The sequence below is a fragment of the Serinus canaria genome, chromosome 2 (genome assembly GCF_022539315.1).
Source record: "Serinus canaria isolate serCan28SL12 chromosome 2, serCan2020, whole genome shotgun sequence".
Lineage (NCBI taxonomy): Eukaryota > Metazoa > Chordata > Aves > Passeriformes > Fringillidae > Serinus > Serinus canaria.
Window position 1 is genome coordinate 28,316,493 of NC_066315.1, and position 16,117 is coordinate 28,332,609.

At 37.6% G+C, this 16,117-nt stretch overlaps 1 protein-coding gene across 2 annotated transcripts in view; it reads right to left on the bottom strand.

Moving 5' to 3' along the window:
• Positions 1-1,419: 1,419 nt before the first annotated feature.
• ETV1 (ETS variant transcription factor 1) overlaps positions 1,420-16,117 on the bottom strand; it is a 64,730-nt gene continuing 50,032 nt past the window's right edge. For both annotated transcript variants that reach the window (XM_050971423.1, XM_018909464.3), the window contains exons 9-13: positions 13,921-13,989; positions 11,479-11,547; positions 8,294-8,463; positions 4,687-4,788; positions 1,420-2,112 (exon numbers count right to left, since the gene is read on the bottom strand). In XM_050971423.1, coding sequence (XP_050827380.1) covers positions 1,891-2,112; positions 4,687-4,788; positions 8,294-8,463; positions 11,479-11,547; positions 13,921-13,989 — 632 coding nt within the window. In that variant the 3' untranslated portion in view covers positions 1,420-1,890. The remainder of the gene's footprint in view (positions 2,113-4,686; positions 4,789-8,293; positions 8,464-11,478; positions 11,548-13,920; positions 13,990-16,117) is intronic.

Genomic DNA, 16,117 nt, shown 5'->3' on the forward strand with positions numbered 1-16,117 from the left:
CAAAGGATGGAAGATTAACCCACCACCTTGGACAGTCTTTGAAATCCATCCATTATGATGAAAGTTATTCTTGTCTTTTTATGGTTATGTTTTTATTTTTCTCCCACTTCTTGACAATCTAGGAAAATGAGGTACTTATACCAACTATTTAAATTTCACTGGGCAAAAAATTAAATCCAATTCTTATCTCCCTCTCCACGCCTTTAACCTATGAATTATTGTATTTCAAAAAAGGTGCTCATAAATATTTTAAACTTTTGAGCTTTTGCCGCTTTTTGTTTTCGTTTTACATACAGAATAGCACATGTGGTTTGTGTCCAAGGTAACCCCTCTCAAAAAACAAAACACTTTGAAAAAAATAACAAAACAACCAAAAAAAACCCTCAAAATTTAAATTGTCTTCCGAGCATATCCGATCACATTTACATTTAGTGTCCAAAACAAGTTGATTGGTAACACCAGTGCCAGCACTACAACGTCATACAGCAACTTCATGGTATTCTTTGACAGTTCATCTCTGTTCCACCGAAAATTACAAAAGGTTCTGCAGAGCTTTCCTTAGCAAGCTGAAGCTTACTAGTCATTTGTGGATGCGCGTAAAAGCTGCTTATAGCACAGCTATGGCGTAAGCTATTTTCTAAGCAATAAATGGTTCAAGTCATCTATTTTGTCCTGAAATGCTACCTGTAGTTACAGCATTGCTTATAAATGGTCATAGTAAATTCAGCATCAAAGAGAATATTACAGAAAAAGACAGCAGCAGAAGCATTAGCATTATCTAGTATTTATATATGTTATCAACATAACACAGCAGTAAAAGGTTTAAATGCATATTAATGGGTACCGTGTCTAAAAATTACTAAAGTACCTATTTAGTGTATTGGATATTTTTCTCAAGGAGTGCTTGCTGTGTCTAAACAGCATAATTAGATATGTGACTTAGTACAGTTAATTCCTATTGATTAAATAACTTATTTATGTACCAAAGGAAATGGTAGGATACAAAATGTTTTCTCCCTCCTGATCATGATCCTGTATTTAATGCTGACATGATCATCAGAAAGCCTACTTCATGCTCCATGTAATTACTACCCTCAAATGGATCTTGAAAAATCAACGCCATAGCATGGGCCATATATGTATAGCAATGTGGCACCAGATACAGCATGCAACTTGCAGTCAGAAGTCAGGGATTTCACTGCTTGGTCACTGTACTTCTGGCCAGTCTGTCATTAAATAAGATTTTTTTTTAAAGTCATACACAAAAAAAACAAAAAAGAAAAAAAAAGAAAAAAAAAGAAAAAATAGAAAAAGAAAGAAATAAAAAAAATGGAAAAAATTTAAGAAAACTATCTGGTTGTTCACAGAGGCACGGTACAAGTTCTGCCACTGGAAACTTCTAAATTAAATGCTGTGGTATATGCTTTGTTTCTCTTTTATTACTGCAGAAAGACAATTAGGAATAACAAGAAACAAATGCCCTAGGCATGCTGTGCTGATATCATCATCAAGTGGTTATTTTGCACAATGAGAATTAACTGTACTACGGATACCCAGAGAAAATGTACAATATCTTATGCTGATATGAAACAAAACAGACATCATATAGCTTTTTTTGTACTTAAAACCTGTACGTTCCCTTCCCAAACTTAAGTAAAAAGCAAACCCACCCTTTTCCTCCTTTTACACAGAATAACATTTAGGTTCCAACCCTCCCCTTTCAAATAAAGTGCGCTGTCCATGGCAGACCATAGGAGTAATGCAACAGGAAAAGCCCCTTTTTAGTGTACTATTTAAAAAACAAACTGAAGTCGATTCAGCTTTCCTCTGGGTCTTGGGAAAGAGGAGAAGCTTAAGGGAGGGGGAAGCACCCCTTCAGTGTCACTGTTGTTAATAGACATATCCTTCATTGTAGGGGTGGGTGTTGCAGCAGCCTCCGTCCTGCATGTAGACCATGCTCTCGTCGAAGTGGGACAGAGGCACAGTGTCCTCCTCATTGATGTGGCGCTCCATGTCCGTCTTCAGCAAGGGGCGCTGGTTGTCGGGAAAAGCCATGGAGAAAAGCGCTTCAGGGTCACAAACAAACTTGTAGACGTATCTTTCTCCAGCCACCTAAGGAAAACAGAAGGGGGAAAAAAAGGTGCAGCATAAGGCCTCATGTTTTGCAGCTCCAAGTTCAACAGTCTTGCAAAGAACTCACCTTTGTTACACAATTAATACTGTGACAGCAGAACTGGTAAGGTAACAACCTAGCAAAGACAAGTGGGACTGGGCAAAGCAGACTGTGCAGAATGCTCTTGGTTTTGCCACTCATGACATACTGTTGGAAGATGAACTAAGTATTCTGCTTCTAAACATTTGTTTGCGATCGTTTCCTATACTTAACCACAAATGGAACTGATCTTATTGGAAAATGTAAACAAATTGTCACTACAGTGGCAAAATAAAATTACACACTCCATGTGCAAAGTGGAAAAAAGAATCACATTGCACGACAGAGATCTGGATTTCACTTTACCCAGATTGATTCATGCTTACGTATAAAAGCACTTTTAGTTACAGTGCCTGCTGATTGTACAGGGACAGCGTAAGCAAATACGTAGGCTAATATGTACTTAGCAATTGCTCATGCAAAGCTGGGACATTTGGATTTGCTTATGGAGGGGCAATTTGTCCAAAGATCCTAAAGTTTTCCCTCAATCAGAAACAATCTTAAATGTCTATGCTTCAGTTTCCTAAAAGCTAGAGAATGATAAAAACAACACAAAAACAACACAAATTTCAGTTTGCTGCTTATTACAAGCAACAAACCGAAGTCAATATAATGTCTTCTCAAGTACCTTATTTAAAAAATTGTGCTTCAAAATATGCATTAGATTGCATGCTCACAATTTATTAAAACAATTATAAAATAAAATCATATTGTGTGCTTCTTGCAACTCTAGCTACCACAGCAATGAAGTGAGATAGTGAATATGGAAAAAGTTTTGCAAACTCAACAACTCTTTTCTTATAGGTGCAAAATAGTTTGAAGCACCTCCTTAAACTTTCAGATTATTTATTCTACAAATAGAGTTTGGTGGGGACTGTATCTGCAGCAGAATTTTTAAAATCAAATTAATGTCAGCAAGTTTGATAGACTAGAGGTTTCATTCAGAAATCAGGCTTTTGCATAACCTGCTATCATTGTTGATTTAAAAAAAAAAAGGAGGAAAAATATGCATACAAACTCTGCCATAAAGAAACCTGCTTTGCATCTACAACGCCCATTAGGTTTTAACATACATGAGCTGGCCAGATAGAGTGATCCCAGGACAAACCCAAAACATTGCTATGTCAGAAAAATAAGCATACAAGCTAGCTTTCAAAACATGTGTTAAACCCATTCTTGTAGATAATAAAGTAGTAGTTTAGTATGTAGGAAGCTAGCTGTCCAAAGCACTTGTAAGCTTTCCACGTTAAATGGATGTGTGGGTTGGGGCAGCATTATCAGCCTTCTGGTATTTCTATCCCCACCTTTTCAACTTGCTTCACTCTGCTACTTTTTTTTTGCCTCTGCTGCCTTTGAAGTGTGCTGGCAGCACAGTTGCCTATGCTGCTGAGCTGTAACCTGGAACAAGGAACTCCTCTGCCTGAAGCACCAGTCAGAGAAACCAAGCACTTCTGCTTCCCCCTGATCGGACCCAGTCTCAAATCCACTTTACAAAGACTCTGTGCACTGTTACATGACACACAAAAATGAATGAGGTGCTGAACTACTGAAGAACTGTAAGCCAGCACTAGCCCAGATTGTTGTCCAAGTTGACTACTGGTAGTGAAACAGGAGTGCACTACAACAATTGCATAATCTAAGAGAGAGAACTTTTCAGACTTCACAAAACCTACCAGAAAAGTTGCCCAGTAACTTGAGCTGAGAGCACTGTTTTCATTCATGGAATTGGCATATGAAAAGTTTAAACACGTTCATCATCACTGGTCACAAGACCAATATGAAAATACATGGAATAAGTTTTGCAGTTCAAGGTGTTTATTATGATCTTTGATCACACCTGCAGCTTTGTAGATAAAGCAGACTGGCCTCCACTATTGATTTTCATGGTACTACACAGCAAGATTACACTACAATCAGCAAGTCACGGTAGGAGGATGGCTTGAATATTGTCAGCAAGACTAGCCCATAATATATAAATTATTGTTAAATATTTCTCCTAATTCAGTCTATTATAAATATTAAATTCCCTTCAAAACCAGTATTACTACAACACTATTAGTAAAAATATGAAAGTACTTGGTATGTTAATAGGCATAATTATTCTCCCCTATCTTGCCCTTACTAAAGTACCCAAGCACCGGGCAGCTAATTTAGATCTGCAAAACATTAATCATACCGTACTCTACCATTTGCCTTTTCCAGCTGCCAGGAAGCTCTTTTGGATATTTTTGAATGTTACTTCTTTCTTTATAATCATGAAGTGCGTTGTGTGAACTAAAGCCACAGACGTTTTTTTACATAGAAAAAAAAATCTTAATGCATATGCTACACCTAGTAGGTCCAAAAGCTCAGGGTTTGCCTAAACAGATATAAAAAACTACCTAAGCCATGCAATTACAAGAACTCCTTGTAAACTGACCTCCGGATTAACATGCAAGACTCCGGTGAAATGTAATACAAAATTAGCTACTCACCTTTTGCATGATTCCCTTTTCATAATAATAGCGAAGCGATCGGCTAAGTTTATCATAGTTCATGGCTGGCCTGTTCTTCTGAATCCCCCAGCGACGTGCCACCTGCCACAAAAATGGATTAGCAATGATTTGTTAAATGCATTTAACAAGCAGATCTTATCATCAGATACTTTATTTGGGGATGCAGGAGGGAAAACCCTGCAGGTGCAACAAATAGGAAAAGGTTGCTTTGACCTGAATTTCCCATGTACTACTATGAATTTTAATCGGATGCACATCATCATTAAACTTGTAACAGACTTATTGGACAATGTGGTAGAGGGTTGGGGATTTTCTTTGCTTTTTAATAAAGAAAACCAATGAAAAAATAAACCCATACAAAGAAATGATGGACAAAAACATTTAGCAAGTTCTACCAGAAAACTTTTACAAAACCTTTCTTCAGTTTGATACTACGGATAATTGTACCAAGCCCATCTTTTCCTCGCTCTCAGAAAAAAAAGTAAATTTTTTTAAACACACATGCATACACACTTAGCTCATGTACTAATACAGACTGTACTTGGAATGACAGCAATGTTGTGATTATTAGGAGATACAAGTCAAAAGACAACTCTCAGTCTTAATCATTACTTAAGCAAAAAAAATTATCTGAGGAGGTAGAATAATCACTTGGAAGAACTATATGGTGGTATGAAGAATGGAACAGAAATTTCATAGTTTCAGCTCTCTAATTTCCCTTAAAAATAACAATAAAAAGTGAATAGCAAGTAACTCATGAAACTATTCCATAGAGAACAATATGCCTTCAGCTCTGACTTATGTTTTCTACTTGACTTTATGCTTCCTGTTTTATTGCTAAAGATAGTTTTGGACAAAGCGACCCTTTGTTTAAAGAGCTTAACTTCTTATTCCTCGCCTGAAATTTAATCGGCTATTGGTGACATTTCAATTACTGCCTGTAAAAATGACTGTAATATCACCTGAGGGAGAAAAAGGCAGAGCTGATGAACTCTTTAAAGCACATTTTATAAAAATGATTGAGAGGTGCATATGCATACAGCTCTGGAAAAAGGACAGAGTAGCCAAGCAGCTTCTCTGCAGACTGCTCTGCAAAACTTCCCATAGGTGACTGGAGCTTTTTGATGCAAGCCATGACAATCTGCAGCACTAGGAAAAATCTATAATTTTGGTGTCCACCTGGGCTATAATTTCTAAAATTTCTTTTGAAAGCATTATTTCCTTTCAGTGTTGCAGCTTTTCAGGGTTATGTAAATTATCACAGCTCTGCTAACTTCAGCTACATTTTAGCTGTACTGAAACACACCTGCAATCACATACATTTATTCCAGCTGCAGATTTGGCCCAGATATTTAACTCTGATTCACCTATTCATTTTTGTAACACATGACCACATCACTCCTTTTTTATCCCTTCCAAAGTTTTTTTCTGCATTAATCAGAGTCCTAAAAGTCCCCAGTATAATGGGCTTGCACCATAAATAAATACACAGCAAAGATAAACAACAATTAAAGGTGAAGAATATGTTACATTGTGTGTTTTTTTGAGACTCCTAAACAAGCAGTCAGGTCCAGTTCCCATCCCTGAACTGCACAGCATTTACCTGGTCCTGCTCTGTGGAAGGGATTCTACCCTTCTACCCTACCTTCCTGCTGAAGGTTGCTGTCCCTGTGACAAGCCTGCATAAATGGACCTATGCCAAATTCTCAGGCTCCATAGTTCACAGTTACTTACTTCCTGAATGAACTATGGCACTCCAGGGGCTGATACATATTCATTTTTGTTGTCACTCTCTACCAGGGCATAAACCTCCAGTAATGGAGGTTTGGATGGAAAGGTCATGTCACTGACATCCTAGCTTGCCACAGCAGAGCCAACAAGCTCTTTGATTTCCCTTCAATTTATACTTGGCAACCAACAGAACTGTGTGACTTCCCATAGGCTATTCTTATTTTAATTGACTGTTTCTGTCAGATTCATGACATTCATATGAAAACAACTTAAACTCCTTTGTACTTCTAGGAACACACAGAGTGAGGCAAGCTTCAAGCCTCCTCCTGATCTTGGATGCAATGCTGCTCCAAAAATGCAGAGCTACTTCTGCTTAGCCAGACATGCAGATGATCTGTTTAAGTTAAATTAGAACAGCCAATTCTTCAGGGAATTACACAATAAGTAAAACTTATGGGTTTGATACTTTCCTTTCCTTAGTTAATAAAATCTATAAAGTTTTTGCACCATCTGCTGGAAACCATTTCTCAATAAAACGCTTCAATCTTGAAAAAAATTGGGCATACCTCAAAGACAAGACAAAACTAAGAGAGTAAAAAATATGAGACTAGGGTAGGGGGGAAAAATCATGTACATGATTCACCAAAACCAAACAAAAGACTTTCAAAAGATTTTGCTCTGTTCTTGGACAGGTTACACAACTAAGGAATCCATGTAGCCTGCTAAGGCTGCAGGCTTGCCAGCAAAGTTTCAGTATCAGATAGACTAAGACTGTTTTGAGTTCAAATCCTCAGATACACAATGCCAGGATCTGCCATGGTGACCACCACTAGAGCAGGGCATGCTCAGACAACCGAGAGCCAGCACTGGGGTCCTTGCAGCAACCTGCTCCTCAGCCAGACCACGTCGGGAAGGAAAGGGACATCAGTCCTGACACCATGCCCACCTGCTCCAGCTGCTCCACAGAGCAGTTAGCAGACAATATAAGTAACATGCAAGACAGCTTTCAGACTGCTAATGCCACTAGATGGATGGCAAACAGCAGAATGGAGAAGCAGCCATAGCTGGTGGAACGTAGAAGCAGCCATGCACCCTCGAGCCTTCCCTCTCAGCTCTAACTCAGAAGAGATCCTGTCAGAAAATTTGCTGTAGCCCTCCCTATTAGAAAACCCTATTTGAGGGGCAAGAAAGGTAAAGTAGAATGATACTGCCTTAAATTAAATCCTCCACTTGAATTTTGCAACAAAATTCACATACACCTGATCTTCCAACAATTTCCAATACAGTTTAGAATGCAGGCTAGGTTACATAACATTACCTAGTCCAAAACAGTTTACATAATAAAACATTCAATTTATTCCTGTTTATCACACAAGTGAACTAAGACATGCTTCAGCAAATGTTCATGAATACAAGTAATTTTTTCTACCCCATGGTTCAAAAGAGCCATGCATGTACATGAGTGTCTGCAAGGCTGGGATCTAAGCCTGTACTAAACAATCTAATGATTCAATCTAATTAATCTAATATTTGGGATTGAAAGACTAGTGAGGGACAAGTTGAACAATTTTGGGATACAGTTAGATCCATAAAGTGATTCTGAAAAATGCAGACCCCACAATTAATGCGAACTATTTACTAACTCTAGTACTTGCAGCATTTTTATTATTTTGTGGGACTAGAAGTCAAACCTATGCTTAGCTAACTGAAGCACTTCCCTTGCCAGTCCTTTCTATCACCCTTCTAAAGCCCTACTGAAGCAAAGTACTGAAGGAAAACAGGACCTAAGTCCAAAGGAGCACAGTTAAGTTTGCAGGACGGGGCAGTGGATGTGAGGGCATGCTGTCTAACTCACCTCCTCTGGCTCAATCAGCTTGAACTCCATGCCTCGGCCAGTCCATGCTATGAAGTGAGAGTTTGATGGGTCGTCCAGAAGAGCTACCAGGAACTGCCAGAGCTGAAGCGAGCCTCGCCGTTGATACGTGGGTCCTTCGCGGTACATGCCTGGCTCCTGCTTGACATCTCCTGCACACAACAGCAGCAACGTTAGAGGGGCAATGCCCTGGAACACCATCACTCAGTTTGTCAGACAAGCTGGCAAAGCAATCATTTAGGGTAACAAAACTAAGGGAAGAATCAGCCACTCTCAAATGCAACACTCCCCTGTCTGCTGGGGACTTACAATGACATATTAATTAGAAAGCAAAAAAAGCATTTGAATTCATTAATGATTTATGAAAGTCTCACTAAGTCTCTCCCCATGTAGGTTTGACAAATGCAAATGTCTTGCAAACCATTTTGTAATATCTTCTCTTTTGAAAGCACATAAACTGTTTTTGAAGCAGCTCTGAAATGAGAAGAACTGTGTTTGTGTACTGTACTCTGCACGGGCCCCAGTTTTGGGCTTCATAAAGGTGCAAAACCCTATTGAGTGAAACTTCTCTTGCATGCAAATGCTTCTAAGGAAATTTTGACAAAGTATTTGACTTGGACTTAAACAGCATGAGCTTTATGTATAGTCATGTAAATCCTGCAGATACACGAGTTCCTCTGTGGCATATTGGACTTGCATATGAGCAAAATTACTTTCACTCATATCTACATATTAAATTAGTATTCCCTCTGAAAAGCAATAAGTTAATTTTTCTAAAACTTTAAGTCTAGAAAAACATTTTAAAAAATATCAATAACATTAAACTAGATGTCCCGTAAGTTGCCAATGAGAAAACAACCCTGTTATATCCATATTGTCTTTGTTGTTTTTAAATCATATTTATACTGAACAACTCATGCAAACAGTAACAGCTGAAAGGTCTGATGCTGAAGCAGACAGTATTTTTTTCTCCACACAATAACTGCAATCCTAGATAAACTGGTAAATTCCTCATTTCAACCATCAGAACAGCAAAAGCCTACAATAAACAGTGTGATCTGTTTAATAAGGAAAGTCAGGAATTTAAATTCAACCACAACATTAGGATGCTCTGACAGCCATTATGGAATGGCTCTGCATAGCGAAAGGCAGAATAATAATATTAAAAATGGAGCACTTCCTTTTGTAATCAGGAAAGAAAATTGACTCAATAGCTGTGGAAAACAAATAAATCAACACAAGGCTTTTTGGTTTATATGAGGTTCAAGTTCCAGTCCTGAAAGTCCTTTTTCAAGGACAGTTATTTTCCTTGTAATGATAGCTGTGCAATGTACAAATAGCAAGCACAGTATTACACAGGATCAAATTCTTTCCTTGTGCTGCTCTTTGATTTCAAATGAAGCAGCTGAGAATCTACTTCTGAAACATCAAGACTAGTCCTGGGCTTATCCAACTTTTGCTTTACTGGCTAGAATATGATGACACAACTGCTATTTTTCCCTCAAAACATCATGCTGCAAGCATAAACACACCTATTTGCATCATGACTTCAATCTTCTAGAGTACAAGGTGTTCTCTCAATGGGCAGTCATAGAAACTAGCAGCAGAGTGCTTGCTTTGCAGGCACAAAAATACTTCTTAACATTCAATTCTTTTACTGTACTTGTATTTCTATTTTATTTTCACTCCCTTTCCTGTATAATACCCAAATTAACCAAAAGGTTTTTTATGAAAACATAGAAAAATGCTACTGTTAACAAATTTTAACTTCTTGTAGTACAGGGTCTGATCCCATTCCCATAAATGTACATAGAAATCTGACATTGGTGCTCAGATCAGATCCACAATCATGTTTGGGGAACAAAAACATACCTGACACGATGTGCTTTAAAAAAAATGTTTAGAAAAAAAAACCAAACAAGCTTACATTACAAATCCAGGGTACAAAGTGGACTTTCAATAAAAGACTCTTTTTGTGACTGTGTCAGTGCAGTGACAATGCAATACTGGATTGAGCAGTCTTCAGTTAGGTCTAATATTGTCTAAAGCTCTTTTATCTATTTCCTACCAACATAAAAATACATGTGATACTCTGAAGAATGTGCAATTCTCTGGGTTATTTTCATTCCAGAGTCTCCAGATTTTCAGCAAATACAACAAATGCTGCTAAACACTCAATAGTTTTGTAATCCATAAGTGAGTCTCAGGACAAAACAAACAAAATAAAGTAGGAAAAAAACACAAATTGTACAGCCCTACTTTTAGCTGTGGTTAAAGATTTGTTCACAAGTTTATCAGGAAATATCTAATCTTTCCTGCTGAAATAAATAAAGCCAGACATACACACACTAACACAAAAGCTACACTAACAACACTACACTAGCATGCATCCAATAACATAATGCCATTCTAGCAAATTTAAGTAACTGGTCTCTAAATTACTTCCCAAAGTTGCAGACTAATAGAGTCACTGGCAAGAAATACGGTGTCCATCTACTTTGCTTCTAATGAAATAAATCTGAAATCAACTGAGTTACACCAGGAAACTGATTTTACGTCAGAGTAACTGAGGATAATTTGGACCATTCATTTTAATTGACCTCAGAATTCCTCTTAAAAAAAGTCTGCTGTAATTGGTAGTGTTGTGAACAGGGCATTGATTTGTTATCAATCCCACTGAAAAATAAACCACTAGTACATTCAACCTAGTGCAAATACATTGGCATAAACACAAAAAATGCCCTGTATACTCACTTCCCACTATTCATTACTTTGTAGACAGCAAGACAAGAGGCTTAATCCTCAGTAAAACCAAAGCTACTGTTTTGTTAATTATAAGTACAGCTTTCATTACATCTCAAACAAGTAGTATGTGATCATCAGTGCAATGGAAATCCTCTTATTACTTCTCAAGAGTACAGAACCGAGTTCCTCTGCCACGAGTCTGGATGCAGCGCCTTTAGCTGGCAAAAGTCAAATGACATCCTATTGAAGAGGAGACTTTGGTTTCAAGAGACAAAGGTCAGCTTTGGTTGGGTGCACCACAAATGGTGTGTTAAGGAATCCTAAATTGGAACGTTACTGGGCTTTTTTGATCAGCTACAGAGAAAAGTCCCTCATCTCTTTTTCATCTCCCTACACAGGAAAAAGAGATGTGTCATACATACCATCAAACTTCTCTGGAACAACGCAAGTGTCATCATAAAACTGCCTAGGTCCCTTTTCATACATACAGCCTGTAAGGTAAAAAGAGAGAAGTGTTTATATAAAAGATGCATGGAGAAAAAAAGAGATCACAGGCTTAATGCCAGAGGGAACACTAAGTTATACAGGAATCAGATTAATATCCCACATCCTTTAGACACCGCCCAATCCCAACATTTTGGCCTAAGTACAAGGGTGTTTAATTAACATATGCATTCCCAAAAGACTGTTAATCTCCACCTGCTAAAATGGAAAAGCACCCATATTTCTCTATGATTTATTACAAAATGTTTGCTCATTTCCTGTTTGAACTAGCATGGCTTTGACATTTAACCATTAGTTCCTGCAGATCTTCTCCCTGCAAGACTAAAGAAGAATACCACTCAGTATTTCCTACTCACACCCACACAGCTCACCCTCACACACTGCTCTTGATGTTACTTCAAATAAGATAATTTGGTAAAATTTTATTTTGTCATTAAAAGACACTGTCTACAACCCAGCAGCCTTTCTAGCACACCATTCTGTACATATTCCTGCTATTTCCTATTATGCTCATGTTTTGCTTAACCAGAACCGTATTGCATGTTGGTATCAGTTTCACCAGTGCTATTGAGTGAGACAAAACATCTCCTCCTCTCCTGCCACCCCTCTGACCCTCCTTTTGACTGCCTAAGCATTGCAGAAGGCTTTTTGCCTTAAGGTTAACAATGCTCAGTTGGGCTGGTTTCCCACTGTGAAGCTAAGGAGGAGGCCCACCTCAAAATCCTTTTTTCCAATATATTGTTTCCCTGTTCCACAGACCTGGTCTACATTCATGAATTTAAAAAACATTTTGTTTAATGTGCCCAGATAACCAAACAATTCAAACTGCTTTGTGACTGCCCTGTTCAGCCTGTTATTTACTGCTCTATCTTTGTGCCATAAAGTTATCTATTAACTTTGTTCCATATCTTTACTGAAAATATTGAATAGCAACACTCCTGATATCAATTCCTACAGAACTATAATCCATTCAGAGATGATTGCCTGGTGACAGTCTCTTTTAGATCTGTCAGGTGGCCAGGTCTTAATGTATTTAATGTGTACTTTATTGATATTGCTTTGTGCTAACTTCTTAATCAGAATGTAACACAGAGGCAAATTGAATGCCATAAAAAGTCAAACTATACGATACAAGCATCTTTATCAATCAAACTTTTATTTTCAGCAAAGAACAGAATCAGATTTGACATGACCTTTATTCTGTAAAATTATGTTGATTGATTTCCGAATACAGAAAACAAATATTTAGCTAACATCACTGGTTTTTTACATCATTCATGAAAATTCTGCCACTTCCAACTCCTTACAAGACCATAACATGGATAAGATAGCTTTTCCCCTATCTCTGCTATGATTAAAACTCAAAATCTTTTGCCCTTATCCCTGCAGTTTGTTTATATTTTTCCTGATGTCTCTCACCTCCCTTATCAAGCTTCTATACTTATACATATAATTCCATATAAGAAAACTTAGAAATTTCCATCTCCTGTTTTACCTTCCTTTTTAAACACTATCTTTTTTTTTCTCTGTCTTTATTTCAACCCAGAAGCAGATAGGATTTTAGTCAGATGTGTTATCTTTTTGCTTCTATCTTTATACTAGCAAATAAAGTCTTCCTGGAAGACTTTGATTCATACCTCTATCTAGATTCTCATCAATCTCAAAACCAGACTTCCCATGTTCCTGAAATTTGCCCACTGGAAGAAAAATAAACCCTAAACAAACAAGCAGAAAATAATATATTGCTAAGACAGATAAACTAAAACAGGACAGTGGAGGCTATCACCTCTCTTTCACAATCACCTTAGTTCTGTTGGACTTCTTATTTCTAGTACATATAAAGTACTGTCACTCAGAATTATTAATTTTCACATTTATGTAACTCTGTCCTACTGAAATCATTGGGAATTTTGGTACATCTCAATTTAGGCATAAAGTGCATCAAAACATTGCAAAAATAATAACAAAATGAAAAACCCAAAACCTTCACTTAATTTAAAGTTAAAAATGGATTACTTAACACAGTTAAATGAGCCTGTCATGCTAACAGCCTGGAAAATATCACTTGAGCAGAATAGGTGAAACAGACAAATTTTTAAGTGTGTCTTCCTTTCAACTGCTAGAGGCCTTGAAAAGCAGAATGAGTTAAGTTCATAATATAATTGCTTCTACCCTGATCAACCCATGGCACTAAACTACAAAAAATTCAGTGTATCAGAAACTCAACACTGAAAAGGGAAAGAAGAATGATCCAAGTCTTCCCAGGACCAGAATTAAACCAGTGAGCCCCAGACACCCCCAGGCTTTTAAATTTTTGGACATTTCTCTCATACAAAAGTGATAGATAATAGGAAACTTAACTTCTGTTCTGTTTGGGTGAGCCAGGAAGCCTTCTTGCCTCATGTAAATGGAATGGCAGCTAGGCACTTCTGAAAGGAGAAGATGACAATGCAAGTCAAAAGACTGTCTGGAATTAAAAGTGTGCAGGTTATCAATGAGACAAGCTGCAAGCAGAACAGCAAAAGAAAAGGATGCAGCTTATAGTGAGAGGGAACCTGTCAACACACAGCATTTCATAGCAGCACACACCACACATGGCCAAAGTGAAAGTCATGACGTGAGGCTCACAGATCCTACCTACTTGAACTCCAAACCTCTTGTAATCAACTTTGCTAAAAGCTGACTCCCATGGCAATTACACTTTAGACCATTCACCAAAAAACCCGCACCAGTGACCATGAATATTTTAACCCCTGTGCTTGTATATCTATCCTCGTAGCTAATTCAACCCAAAGTTTTTAATCAATTGTGCTGAAAAGACTGCCAGTCACACTGGAGATTCATAAACACTACCTTTACATTACCCTACTCTGAATTCAATTCAAAGTGAATTCAGAGTAGGGTAATGCTTTTTAGACTCTTGAAGGGTTAAAGAAATTTTCTGCAGTTGCAAGCATTTTATTTAAAAATTTAGGTCTATCTCTATCACTCTCCACTTTTATGTGTTTAAAACAAAAATTACACCTTTCCAAAAAAATACTGTGCATATTCTAAATAATACTGATATTTATTTGCTATTCTCCACCTCTACTCAAATCTGCAGGAGGAATGATAAAAGCCAAATAGAACTAATGAGAAACATATTTTTTAAATGTCTTTCTTTTTCTTCCCTGTGTCTTGCACTGTCCCCAAGTAGTCACATCCTGTGCACAGGGACTTGCAAACAGAAACACACCGTAAATGTTTGCCCTTCTAGACCATGTTTAACCTACTTCTTGGATATCAAAAGTCTTGCTCAACAAAGTCTATTTGATCTTGTGATGAACTCCTACCCTAAGCTATGCAATCTGTTACCAGCAACTTGTAACTCTTAAAGAGATGCAAACAGAGGTCGAAAGAGCAGACATTATTTTTCCAACACCGCCTACAGACTCTTTCAGACTGTGATTCCAAATTTCACTGTTCACTGACTAGTGATGAGTATCAAAGATTTGGCAGGATAAGAAAATGAGGTTTTACACTGACTTCACAAACAAGTGAAACACAGGGCAGTAATAATAATAAGTTTCCTCTAACAGCCCATGGTCCCTCTTGCACATCTGTACCAAACTCTTCATTACCTCCTCTCTCAATAAAACACTGGGTGCCTGCCTCCTCAGGCCTAGAGAATCTCTAATGTCTCAGGCAGCTATTCTGAGCAACCACAGGAATCGGTGACTCAGTGATCACCCCAGTCAAGTATAGCTCTGCAGACTAGAAGTCAAGGCTACAAGCAGTGCTTCACCTGCAAGGAATCATTCATGTTAGCAAGTAGATTGAATTCTAAGGAGAATGGAAAAATCTACGTAAAAAAGAGGAAGCTGTAGAACTGAAACAGATGCTATTTTCTATTTTAGGTAAAGCTTCTCCAGTATTGGCAGCAAAGCCCTTTTTGACTCATGAACTCCACTCCTGCAAAGTGATAGAGCAGAGTATACTGAATAAAGGATTATGCATGCATCCACAAAGTTGTCTTCCTAGCCAAGTTGGGGTTTCATCTCCCATGCTCCTAAGTCAATTATAATTAACATCTGGAGTCTCTTTAAGGCAAGCATTGTTTGTACCAACATTACTTAATCTTCTGGTTAGCTTGTGCTTAAACAGTCCACAGAGGACCAAAAAAATACAGCACCGAAGAGTTTATTTCTCGTAAAGTAACTAGAGTCTTGTTATCCTAAAGTGCTATCAGTTAATTTATGACTATCAGAGTGGGTCAGACTCTAATCAAATTGTAGAAACATTTCCAAAGTGATTATTCAATCAAATGACTAACATGGTTAATTAGGAGCCATAAACATTGCTCTGAAGTTCATCAAAGTAATGACTTGCCCAGAAAAATTACTGCTAATTAAATTGCCTGCTGCTTTCATTTCTACCTTATCTAATAAAAAGTCCAACCAATGAAATTTAGTATTGCAGTTTTAAATTGTACTAAATGCTTGACTAAGACCCAGAAGTATTTTTACATGCTAAGCGGAGCTACTTCAAAAGAAAACATTTTAGTGTAGAAATTACAGA